The 13782-nt window shown below is 37.7% G+C and overlaps 1 protein-coding gene across 5 annotated transcripts in view; it reads left to right on the top strand.

The window, feature by feature from the left end:
• Positions 1–12438, top strand: part of SPOCK1 (SPARC (osteonectin), cwcv and kazal like domains proteoglycan 1) — a 725931-nt gene extending 713493 nt beyond the window's left edge. For 2 of the 5 annotated variants that reach the window (XM_042455316.1, XM_042455315.1), the window contains 2 exons: positions 4807–4944; positions 8432–12438. In XM_042455316.1, the coding sequence (XP_042311250.1) occupies positions 4807–4944; positions 8432–8622 (329 nt within the window). In that variant the 3' untranslated portion in view covers positions 8623–12438. Of the gene's footprint in view, positions 1–4806; positions 4945–8115; positions 8197–8387 lie in introns of all 5 variants that reach the window. The other 3 variants (XM_042455319.1, XM_042455318.1, XM_042455317.1) reach the window with 3 other exon arrangements.
• Positions 12439–13782: the final 1344 nt, after the last annotated feature.

Here is a 13782-nt window from a genome sequence, read left to right as displayed (position 1 = left end):
ATGGCTGAGTGGCACTGAAAGTAGATTTCAGGATTATTTGTGGTTGTGGCAATCATAAATGAGAATACAAAATAGTAAACAATTTCCTAAGTCAAATTTTGCTGTTGTTTGTAGAGAGATCTTGTAGCACCCTTGAGACTAACTCAAAGAAAGAAGTTGGCTGGCAGCATGAGCTTTCAAAGGATTTTATCACACCATCAAAAAAAAGACGGTAGCATAGCAGGATGCTCTCTCATCAGTATGTAATAAAGTCATGATTATCACACAATGTCACGTGACATCGCGATTATCCTGTGAATAAAGAGGAATTTTGTTCATGGAAAATCCCATGAATAGAAAGTGGAGCTTGAATTCCTCTTTATCCACAAGATAACTATTTGTAAGCCACTCTCCGAGCCTTTCTGGTTAAAGAGTGGGGTATAAATATAGTAAATAAATAAATAAATAAATAAAGAATCATGGGATAATCGCACTGTCGTGCAACACCATATAATAATCACTACTTTATCACACGATATTGATGGGAGCATCCCACTATGCTCCTAATTTGTTTTGAGGTTTTGTTTGTTTGTTTGTTTTTTGTTGGTGTGATAAAGTCCATAGACTAAAGTCTACTTCCTCAGATGCATGTTGTTGCTGTTGTTGTTGTTGTTGTTGTTGTTGTTGTTGTTGTTGTGTGCCTTCAAGTTGGTTCTGACTTATGGCAACTCTAAGATGAACTGGTTTGCCATTGTCTCAGGCTGAGAGCATGTAATGTGCACAGTGGGTTTCATGCCTGAACAGGGATTCGAACCTTGTTCTCCAGAATCACAGTCCAATGCTCAAACCACTACACCACACTGGCTCACAAATTATAATTGACTAACAGTATACTAACCATTGCTTTTTACCTTTTGTATCATGAGGCTTTTAGGTATTTCCCTTGTAACATGCCTTAGGCCCTGCTGGGAGAAAGGCAAAATTAAAATAATAAAATAATATAAAAATAACTAATGCAAGAAGGCTACAAAGGATCTTAACAGCAACCAAGGTGCAGAAAAAGTTGTAACTATAACTAAAGATAGTTTGAAATGGCAAGATCCTTTGGATGCTGTTTCATTCATACCAAAGTGAGTTTTTTTAAAAAAATCAGCTGTGCTGAAATAAATAACTGTGCCTTTAAAAAAAACCCACCAACAACACAGAGACAGTTAATTCTAAAGCAGAGCCAAAGGCCTAAAAGTCATCCTATTCCATTTAGGGAGGGAAAAACAAGCCTAACAGTGTAATTCAGTGCATGTATAAAATACAAATCCTATATCCATGGCAGATACATTCCTGGATTTACTGTGGAAACATGAAACTGCAGATAATAGCAAACCCTATTGAAATGAATTCTTTCTGACTGAAGTTGAGCATAGAGGACCTGGAAGACCTAGAGATTCTTAAAGAAAACTCCTCTTTAGGGATTTCTAGGTCACTGAGCACAACTCTATGGTCAGTGTCTGCCAGATGCATACCCCAGAACCATGTCAAAGGAACTAGAAAATGCCTAGAGAGAACCTGTTTTTTCAGATGTGGGAAAGTGAAACTGCAGATACTGGTCCCACAGATACAGGTTTTTTACTGTAATTAGAATTAAGTGCCACTGAGCTAAATAGAATTTAACAAGTAAAGAAGCTTTTAAAAAATCAGTGTAATGAATCAGTGCACTAAAGTTGGGTGAGGGAAAGATTTTTCATGAGAGTGATTCTCTTCTCATTACTGTGCCAGCACACAGAAATGTTGTTGTTATTATTGACTCAGTGTTTCTTCCCATCTGTAACTGGAATTGGAGCTGAGTATGGGAGGAGAAACATAACCGACCAGATGGAACCAGAAACAATTGCAGGAGTCAGCTACTTAGTTAGGTATGGTAAGTAACCTCTCCTGACCAGAGGGAGTTAGTCATGGCATTAGTTTCACTAGCAACTGTGACTACAAAACAATTACCTAGATTTATTCATCAATAACAATGTTTGTACCATGACTAAATAGTTGATACAGGAGTCTGGTCATCATGACTACAGAATGAATGGAGCTGGGGATCTTAGGAAACATCAGGGCAGTGACAGAAATAAGAACAGTCAACAGACAGACAAACAGAAGCTTCTAAAAGCAGATCCACATTTCCCAGGATTTCTAGAAGTGAAATCAGATCAACAGAGGTGATCCTTTCATGAATTTACTACTGTACTGGTGGGAGTAGTTAGAGGTCTGGGTCTGACAAGCTGAACTTATTACAGAAGGTAAAGTGGTATGCATCCGAAAAATATTCCTTAAATCAACGTTGCCATTCAGAGTGGGGTGCCCCCTTCCCAAATTACCACTTTGGCTGAATGGCGGATGAAGTGCTTCCCTAAAAGAGGAAGAAGAATTTAGAAGGAGTTGGTGGCAAAACATATTTGGCTAGCACAATTTGAAAGATATGTTCAGCAGATCAGGTGGGGATATCCAAAAGTATATTTGAACTGCCAAGGTTCGCAAGAAGCATTTTTTCCAGTAAACCAAAATGGGGGAAAGATAAAAGGGCTGCCATCATATGAACACGGTTGTGCCTTGTCTTCAGAATGGTATGAAAACAGTCATCCCCTTCCCTAAAACTTTTGAAATTTCTCCTCGATTCACCTATTACAAATGGTGGTGAATTCATGAGATGGTGAATTCATTTGGGGACAGGTTGATTTTTGAAAAGGATGTTTTAATAGTCTGGACAGCATTTTATAATTACAGATACTCACTTTCCACTCAGAGTGATGGTTTCTAGGGTCCATTGATTTAATGTAGTTGAAAAAGCAGAGTTAAAAGGTATGATTTTCATAATCACCTCCCATAAGATCAGGTTAGATACAGGAAGATTAATGTTCATGTATTTATAAACTACCATTGTAACATTTAAGTGCTGGGTACCCACTCTAATATCTGTGGTGGCTGAATAGAGAATGTACTGATTTATATTGTATTAAATATATGAGTGATTTCCCATTTCTGTGTCTTTTATGTAAGTAATGGCATGGCATTTGAACAATGCATTTCCCTTCATTTTCCCCTCCATGGGAAATGGAGTGGAAATAGTCCTTTTGACATATATGCACACTCTGCAGAGATACTCTATGTATGGAACTGGTGAAAGGAGCCTCTTTTTTTATTATGAGCAATAAATCAAGTGGCATCTCTCTGACAAAGGTGCAAGATATTTTCTCAAATATCATTGGACACTCTAAAAGCCTGCTTTTCTGTTCTTGGAACTGAGGCAAACAACAGACAATGGAAATTACTATACAGGCTTTCATCTAACTCATCTCTAGAAAGAAGTGATTTGTAATATATGCATTCAGGTGTAGTATTTACACTGTATCTGCTGATGCTAGTGACAGAAATAAACAAGCATTCTTATGAGAGAAAAGATTGTTTGGGTGAAGGACCACAGTGATACACAAAACCAGCTGGTGTCAGTGTGTTCATTATAAAATGAAGGCATATGTATAATTATTTTTTCCCGTTTCCTAACCTCCCCCTTTTTTTGGCTTGGCTTCTCTTCACGTGAATAAGTCCAACAAATGTGCATATTTAATATACATAGACCTTCTTATAAACAGATGGGATGAACCTTCCACGAATAATTTATCCTCATATTGTCAGTACTAAAATCTGTAAATTAAAAGGGAAATATGGAATCAATTAATTGCTTTCTCATTGGCCTTCCACAGTAGCATTGCACAAATGCATGTGTGCAAAGATTTTGTTGCGAGGCAGAAAAGACCAGACTGCATTTATTTGTGCAGGTAGGAATGAAAAATAAAACAGCATCATAGGATGTATGTGATGTATACCAGAACTCTATAGATCTGATACTTGTATTTGCAATATAAGAAATTTTCCCATGGCATAGGTATCACTATTATTGCAGATATATCCAGGGAACTGAACGGTGGTTGCAGAACTGCAGTTGTTTTTGTTGTTTTATTCATTTTTAATCCTGCTTTTTTCCCCGCTAATGGGACTCAAGCTAGAAAGCAACATATTAAAACAATACAAATTAAAACAAGACAAAAGTATCAATAAAAATATAAATCTAAGATTTTAAAAACACTTAAACAATATGAAGTTAAAATTATTAAACATTAAAAATATTTGAAATGCATTAAAATACTGTATACCAACTTTAAAACAGAACTGCACAACATTAAAAGTCCCACCTTAGTTTGCAAAAGTTCTCAGTGGTTTGCTCTGCTCCAGTATTTCAAGTAATATTAAGTGGATTGCATATAATATTGAATTGGTTGAATATTTAAGATAGTGGCCTAAATATTCTAAAGGCCTTGGAAACTAAACAGGCTCAACCCTGGTTAATACTTGCATGGGAAACCTCCAATGAATACAAGGTGTTGTAGACAATATTTCAGAGGAAGGAACTGGCCAAACCACCTCTTAATGTTCCTTGTCCAATTAAACCGTATGAAATTCAAGGAGTTACCATAAGTCAACAGACAACTTGAAGACACATAAACACACTTGTAAGGTAAGAAAAAAATGTTCCAGGATAGCAACAGCCTGATTTCATCCTAAAATTGGAGGCTTTTCTCCCTCACAATCTCTTCTTAACACTGTATTTGTGGAAGCATTTTACCCATCAAAAGAGCTGTTGACTGAGGAAGAGATATCTATGTATACTCTTGCGGCACAGGTGAAGAGGACTCCTTGAAGATCGTTGCCAACTTCTTCTCCTACTGAATTATACAATTACATGATTTTCTATTACTGACATGGGCTTTTTGTTATTTCCAGGTACTTTCATCCCACGATGCAATGAGGAAGGCTATTACAAAGCAACTCAATGCCATGGAAGTACTGGCCAGTGTTGGTGTGTGGATAAGTATGGAAATGAGATAGCCGGCTCAAGGAAGCAAGGGACAGTTAGCTGTGGTGAGTAATGACACACTTCTCTCACAGCCCAAATAGGAATTAATATTGCATAAACCCTTGCCCACTGCTGCAAGATGTTACTATGAGAGTACATTATGGCATAAGGAGAAGCATCTTAACAGTCCTGGTAAGTATGTACAAATCTGTATTTAGAGTCCATATGGGGTCATAAAAGAAACCTTTCTCTGCACACAAGTCATTATGAGCATTCATGACAATATGAAAATATCTGATCTGTTTTCCCTGTCAGCTTAGAATCTATAGTAGGTTGTACTAAAATAAAATATGCTGTTGTTGAGGAAGTTGTTGTAGGCCAGTATTTTTAATGTGGATTTTACAATAATTGTGTTGCTCCCCATGCAATAGAAAATACATCATTAAGGAACTGTGTCATTCAGTACAACCTCTCTAAAGACTGTCTGTATTTTGGGTTATAGTTTATCATAGAGACTTCATCTGAACAACAGTTTGTGATATTGCCTCACCAGGTGCACATACACAAACACATACACATACCCAAAGAATAATGAATGGCAATGTGTACATTTTCTTATAAAATTAGTTCTTCTGATGAAGGAAATTAGTTTACAATAAAACATCTTGACATAAGAGAGAGACAGCACTTTTTTTTGTCAGTCAAGTCTTATAAAAATATTGACAGCTGTAACATTATTAAAAGGCAACCAGTTCTTAACAAATGCGAGTTTCAGGCTTGGGATTTCTTCTTCTTTGGACTTCAAGCACTAAAGTTAATTCTGGAGTATGTCTGTGCTTATTTATCTTTCAAGAGGACAGGGCAGGAGAATGTAGTAGCATTCAAACTTCCTTTTGATAATCCTCTCCATATTGAGTTAGTCTACAAAGTAAATCAGATTAGGCCGAGGTACTGTTGCATACCTACACTGGCATAACACCACTGGCATACCTACACTGGTGTAATGTGGTGGGATTTGCAAAAGCACTGCAAAAAAAGGAAGGCAGATTTTCCATTGGTATTACCAGAAAAAGAAGGTCACTGGTTCCAAGCAGCCTGTTTTTTCAATGTCAGCCTTTGTGTGGGAGGGGGAGGACTGTTCTTCAATTTAAAAGGAGTCCTGGGATCAGTTGCTTGCAAAATTGTCAGTCCCATGGCACAGGCAGTTTTGGAAGCCATTGCCCCCAATTCAGTTTTGGCCCCAAAAACCCATAAAAACTGGCATTGCCAAAATAGGCTTCCCTGTGTAGATAATTGGCAGATAATTCTAAACTACATTACAGGGGCAGACATTCAGTTATCTGTTGGGTGGAGGTTAAGCCTGCAAGGCCTGAGAAGAGGGTTCCCACGTGTCCACTACTAAGCCAATATTGCAGGAGGAAATCAACAGTTGTGAGTACACTGACTTTCAGGGGAACTCATTGCCTTTACTGATCTCATTAGGGAGACTCTAATAAGTTCCCCAAGATTCCACTCTTTCAAGACCACATTCATACCAAATCTGAAAACCCTAATTTAATACAGGCATGCCTTGGTTAAGAAAGCCTTTGACTTAAATTCCTTTTCACAAAGGCTTTTTACATAATCTAGCCCAACTCTTTTCCTCCTCTTCCTCCTCTGTTTAGCATTTTTTTTAAACCAGCATTCACATTGGGAGAATAGTAAAAATGGGTTGGAGAAATACAGACTTTCAGGGTTGGGTTACAATGTTATCTGCAGTAAGCAATGCAATATGCAAGGTTTGAGCTGGGAAAGAGCAGGATTCTACTCTAGCTAATCCTACAGAATCTGTGTGCCCCTGCCTACCACAGGCAAGGTTTTAAAAAAAAAGCAGTTAATGTGAAGTTGAAGGCATTCACAGCCAGCATCCATAGTTGTTTGTGGGTTTTTTGGGCTTGTGTGGCCATGGAAGAGCATGGCCACATAGCCTAAAAAACCCACAAAAAACAAAGGCGCTAACTTCAGAATTCATTACTGAATAAGCATGAATAGCAGAACAGAGAGAAAAGGGGAGAGCAAATAACTCTTCCTCCCCAGCTGCCTCTTTGGCATGTTAAAAAAAAAAAAATAGATCAGTAAGTTTGGCCACCAGGCCTGGACATCATAAAAAGAAGTGGAGGCTGATGAAAGAGAAAGTAATCTCTGAACACATTTTGTAAGCCTTCAAGTGGTCTCTAGGAAATGCTCCAAATGCTTTTGTTTATGCATGCAAGTCTAACCTGACTTGGTTGTTTTTCATCCATGAAGACAAACATATTGTTAGTTTTGAATAAAAGGTTCACTGAAATTTGTCTAACTGCTCTTCTTTTTGAGGTGCAAAACCCGATCCCTACCATTTCCCATATTATTTTTGCCTCTGGCAACTATTTTTCTGCTAAAGAAGTAATGCCCAGGATACATCTGTTTGATTAAGGAGCTTGTCACATGCACAAATATGCCAGCTTACCTCTTCTGCATTCAGTTCAGGATCCAGGATGCCCCCAGGTGTTATCAGACCTAAATCGCCACCGATCTAGCCACAGTGCTGCCACCCAGATGTATTCCAGGTCAAAGCCTCACTCAGCTGGCCATTTTTTGAAGTCAGAAACTCTCTGACTTTGAAAATGTTCTGGCTGAGGGAGGCTTCAACCCAGGATAGATCCGGGCAGTGGCATCATGGCTAGATCAGCGGCGATTGAGGTCTGATAACATCCAGGGGCATCCTGTATCCTGAACTGAATGCAGAAGAGGTAAGCCGGTGTATTTGTGCATGCAATAAGCTCCTGAGTGAGATATACCTTTAGATCTATACACAGAAGGATACAATTGTATCAAAATGGAGAGATCAGTTTCAGTAACCTTTTAGTACAGACAGTATGCACGAGTTGTGAACATTGTCCAACAATTTCATCTTTGGCTGCCTAATGTGAATATGCAGAGCCATACATGTGACCCGCAACCATAAGAAACAAATCAAGAATGAACAAATCAACCTATGTATCTTAATGTAATTAAGAAAGGGCCCATTTATGCTTTCCTAGAGCATTCCCATATTTGTTTCATTACATAGGACTACAATCAGCCCTAAAGGTATTCCTGCCTCAGTTTGTGCTCAGTTTGCCCATATTAGGACAAAAGCAAAAGTTCACAGTCAGTGTTGTTTGTGATAGGGCTTTTTATGAGGTTTGCAATTTACTGAGACCGCCAACTCATTTCAGATATCTCCGAACACTCATCAGATGGTGGTGTCTTTCAGTCACCATTGACCTGGAATGGATTTGAACCAACCATGTAGAGATGTAAGGTTCTGTCATCCACTATTGCTTCCTCCTGAAAATGCATGGTTTTGTGGGTGCAGCAGACGACTGTATGTTATTTTGAACACCTGTTGGAATGCTTTTGTTTGTAAAAATCCTATTTAAAAAAACAGACTTTGCAAAAAAAAAAGTAGTTCTAAGTACAGTAATGAGAGCTTGATATGTCTTGACAGAAAATAATGCTGAAACTATAACTTTGAATTCTTCCATGTGGCAGAAGAAGAGCAAGAAACCTCAGGAGATTTTGGCAGTGGTGGATCAGTAATATTACTGGATGATCTGGAAGAGGAGCATGAAGCAACAAAAAAGGACAAAGATGGAAAACAGAAGATCCATGTAAGAGCAGCTAATGATGATGATGAAGATGAAGATGATGATAAGGATGATGAAATTGGCTATATATGGTAGTTCTGATAGCACTAAGGACTCATGTTTTGCACAATATCACAAGTCATTTCGTATCTCTGCAATGATAACAGAAACATCAGGCATAACACATGAGACTCAGCCTAAAGCCGTATGGGCATTTCAATATGCACACAGATCTCCCTTACAATGAGGCTTCCCTTTCACTTTACTGCTGGGCATAACTCCACAAGATGGAGGTTAACATGCTTTCACTGAAGTGAACTGGGAAGCATTTTTACTTGTGAGAGCTCGTTGCACATGTGAGATGGTTTTGCACACACATGTGCACAGGAGCTCCTTGGCCCAGCAAACTGTAGAATGGGGAAGATTCTCTATCCACTTGGTATAATTTTGTACACAATGTTTAATTTCCCCCACAGCTAGCTACTGTTCTGAATAAGTATTTTTCCTTCTTACTGCCATGGTGGTGCATACTCTTTAGTCAAACTTTCATAGTTTAATCTGGTCACATAGTTCATCATTTTTAATGGAATGCAGAATACCACAGGGAGTCAGCACATCTGAGCAACATTAGTAGGCTCCTCTTCTTTTATCAATATTGGAAGTTTTCAATTAATTGAGTTTTTAAAAAAAACAAAAAACAAATGTGTAATTCATTGTAAGTTACTACTGTGCTTTCCTTCTTTAATGGCAAAAGCAGGTGGTTATTTTATCTCTCCATATGGAACTTAGCATCTTTCAGTGTGGCTTTAAATCAGAAAGATTTCTTTCTTCATTCTTACTCACTTCCTCTAACAATGGTTGGCATAACCTAACTCCAGCCAAACTCATTAAGTAAGAAATTGTAGGACAAGACCACTGCTGACGCTTTCTGCCATTAATCAGTTTAGAGATCATCAATATAGTCTTAATTCTGATATTGTTTTTCTTTGAGAAAACTTGAAAATACCTGTGCCTGTGTCTACCTGTGTGTACACAGACACACACACTTTTAGCAAGAAGAGTGGCTTTTTGAAACATGAGAAGAAGGAATGCTTTCTAAAATCACTTGTGAATTTTTTTAACACTTTTTTGCTATCATTTTGCCGGCTTGCAAGTCTTGGATTTTGCTTTGATCAAGTTTGCACTAATGCTATGCAAGCTGCTTCTGCTTCCTAAATAGCATACCACTGGATTTGCTGAAAATGCTTTTTCTTCATTTACTCTAAATGATTCCTCATTTGGAAGCACTGAAGCTGTCAAAGGCGCTAACCATCAAAAGTAATAAGCTGTCTTTCCTTTATTTTAAATTGTTAATATTTATTTGCTCTATTTTACTAGAAAAACATCCTTAGGCAGTTGTGTCTATGGTTAATATCACTTCTGGTTAAAATGATATGTGATCATTACACTTATAACTCAGAGGAGCATGATTAAAATTAATCTTAAGCCTCTACCACATTGTTATATTGCCATAGCAGAATCCCACTGTGCCCTGTGGCTATTTAGTATAGAAAAATGATGGTGGCATGGCAAACCTTTTCTTATGTTTATTGTCCACATAAGGGCAAAACATGACGAACATTACAAGGAGTGTGAGAGGAAGGAAAAATGCATTTTTAACAGGTCCCCTGGTTTTCTCATTAAATTCAAGGGAGTAACTGCAAGATAGTTCTTAAATTCTGCAGACACTAAGGGCCATAAATACTTTTGTCTGTCAGGGCAAACATAGTGCTGTTATATCAGTAATGATAATGGCCTGTACACTTTTGAAAAAAGCTTATATTTCTGTGAGAAAGTGCTACTTTTTTAGTGTGGATTTCTGTACAGTTTTCAGGCAGCTGCACAGTGGTATTTATCCTCAGATTCTTGTTTGCTGTGTGTGATATTGAGCTTATTTATGCATTTTGCTTCTGGTGTGACAAGGTCTGGGGTTGCATTTTTAATAGTGTGTCACACAAAGTCTGGTTGCATTGATGAACCCTTTGAATAGTAATGCCAAATCTCAAAATGTTAATATTGCATTTTGCCTGTTTCTGTTGGTTTTGATATTGCCAGGAAGAGCAGCCTAGATTCATTAGCCTTGTAAACTTTTAATAATACTTTGCTGAGAAGGTGCCTCCCAGATACAGCCTTAACCCAAATCCTGGGCACAATGGATTCCAGTAATTAAATGGGCAAATTGTCCTTTGGCCTGTCAAGGAACCAAAGGGCCTGTATTTGACAACCATCCACAAATGTACATGTTCTATACCTAAATAAATGGATAGCCCTTGCTGAGTTCAATCCACATTATAGCTTTGGCTTGTTGATCTGCTTTAGCCACAGCAATGGAAACTCTGACTTGTTCTACTATGCTTAAATGTAAAGGATCGAATGAAGCCATTGGGCTCTGCGCTGATTGGCATTTGGCCTCTGCCACAGCCCTTTATATCAGGGGTAGGATTCTTGTGGCTCTCTAGATGTTGCTGGATTGCAACTCCCAGCATTCCTTACCATTGATTATGTTCCTGGTCCAGCTGCTGGATGTCACAGTTCAACCACATCTAGAGAGCCACTCAATTTCCACTCCTGCCTTAGTTCAAGAATGAACAATTGAGGTTTATGCTGAACTTCCACCCCAAAGGTTACCATGCGATGGTGGAAAGGAGGTGCTCCGCCTTTCTCCCCACCCTTGCTCCTCTCCCAGTAAAGCCATACAACTACCCTTACATGGGACGGCTGCAACACACAAAGTATAAGAGGCAGCTACTGAAATAGTTAGACTCTTGGCTTCTTCAGAAACAGGGATGTGAGTCATGTCTTAGTCCAAATGCAAAATCCTATTCTGTCTTCACATAATTTTACCACCCCAATCCTACCCCATGCTCACAAGGCACCTCAGAGTACAATGCCATGGGACTTCTACTGTACTGTCATATCTCAGTCTCACCCTTGCAAGCAGTTTATGTGCAATTAATGGGATCATGATATGAATGCATCACCCTGCCTCCAAAGAAATAAAGCTAGCCACATAAAGGGTTTACTGGATTACATATTGAATTCTATATGGGCTTTGGCTGGACAGCTATTGAACAAAATAGTTACATAATGGTGATTTAGAAATTGTAGTGATGTACTCAGTTTCCCCACATTGACTGCTTAGATAATTAAAAAAACCTGTACAAGTGAATGTTTTAGAGGAAGGGATTATTTTTTTCATACTTCTGAGACAACTACCATTTAGGCATTTTTCTCACTCTGTCTCTCACATATGTGCACACACATACACACAATATCATTGTATGAGCAGCTGTTCTTGATGTGTATGTATCTGTGTGTGGCTATTTCATCTGTATGCAGGAGATCAATTAGAATCAGCACTTGATCCGTATTATTCCTGTGGAACTTACATCTAGGTCATATTGATGTCATCCAACAAAACTTAAATTAACAATGAATACTTTGTCATCTACTGGATAGAATAAGATTCATTACCTTCTGGATGAGAATCATAGTATTCATGCAGATCGAAATCTTAAAGTCAGTTGTAGTATTAATAATGCAAGTCATGTGATTATACATCCAGATAAAATTAGAGTATCTTTGTCTTCTGATTTTGTGACTTTGGTATCAATCTCTGCCTAAGTTCCAGTTCTACTATCTTGAAACATTACACTGACACTTTTTAAATAGGGTTTTAGTACATATTTACATTCATGAACACATACTATGTTGTAGTCTTTGAAATAGGGTTTTCGAATTGTTTACATACAAATAAATAAAGCATAATCTTCCTTTCTAACAAATCTAGGGTAATACAATGGGTCTTTGTTATCCACTGGGGTTTGGTTCCAGAATCCCCCATGGATAACAAAATTCATGGATGCTCAAATACCATTAAATATAATGGCATAGCAAAATGACGTCCCTTATATAAAATGGAAAATCAAGCTTAGCTATTTAGAATTTATACTTTTTCTGAATATTTTTAAGCCGTGTATGCTTGAATCCGTGGATAAAAAATCCATGAATAAGGAGGGCCAGCTGTATAGCAAGATGGAAAAATTGCAAGAAAGGATCATATATATCTGCGTAGAATTAATCAATAGAAATGGAACAATAGTTTTAAGAATCTTTATATCAATTACTGCTATAAAATAAATACTTGAAGACACACCTTGATTCAAACTAATTTTCTCTGCAGTTTCTGACTTCCTACCATTTGATTTCCTCTTTCTTTCTAAAGAAAAAAAAACTTAACATTAGAAGATGAAAAGTCTCAAGGACATGGGGGGAAATGCCACTGATTCTATTAATTTCAGTTGGAAGATAACAACATCAACAAATGGAGGCATTCCAACAATGTCAGATCTCAGTAACAAGTTAAAAGAAAGATCAAGTCAATGTAGTCAAGCCCCCAGCAGCCTGTTAAAATACTACCAATTTCACCAAATGAAATTCTTCCTTCAAAGTCACAAAATAATATAATGTAATATCATGTATTCACAATCACGCTGAATTGTTTGCACCCCCATAAAGACTGGCTATGCAAGTTTCAGAAATTAGAGAAAACATCATCATAAAATCATAGAGTTGGGAAAGACCACAGTGGCCATGCAGGAATACACAATCAAAGCATTCCTAACAGATGGCCATCCAGACTCTGTTTTAAAATGTCCAAAGACTCCATCAGTCTTCGAGGCAGTGTGTTCCGCTGTCAAACAACTATTACCATCAGGAAGTTCTTCCTAATGTTTATGTGGAATCTCTTTTCCTGTAGCTTGAATCCATGAAGCTTCAGGAAATAGTACAATCCAAATACAAACCCATGACCAGTTCTCTGAGCTTCCTATCGAACCACAGCATAAATGATGCCGTTTATTTCTCATTAAATTTCTGTTGGAGAATAAATGTAACTACAATTTTGTTTTACTAAGCCAATAGGAAACCTCCTATCCTAGTTTCTCTGAAAATCACTTTGTTTACAGCATCTAATGGGTTTAATTTCTACCAAACAAAATATAACGATGGTGTTCTGCTCTGCCATATAAAAATAACAAACTGATTTATTTTGTGCAATAGTATATACAATTTTGACACTGTGGTCAGAACCATCTGCAGGTTCAAAGAGGTTGCAATGAAGAGCAATCTAAGATATGTGCAAGATCAAGCCATAGTGTGACTTGTCTCTGGAAATACAGCTTCCATTGTTCTGTTTCATGTCTGTCTCATGTAAAT

The sequence above is a fragment of the Sceloporus undulatus genome, chromosome 2, assembly GCF_019175285.1.
Source record: "Sceloporus undulatus isolate JIND9_A2432 ecotype Alabama chromosome 2, SceUnd_v1.1, whole genome shotgun sequence".
NCBI classification, from domain to species: domain Eukaryota; kingdom Metazoa; phylum Chordata; class Lepidosauria; order Squamata; family Phrynosomatidae; genus Sceloporus; species Sceloporus undulatus.
This window is presented reverse-complemented; position numbering and strand designations above follow the sequence as displayed.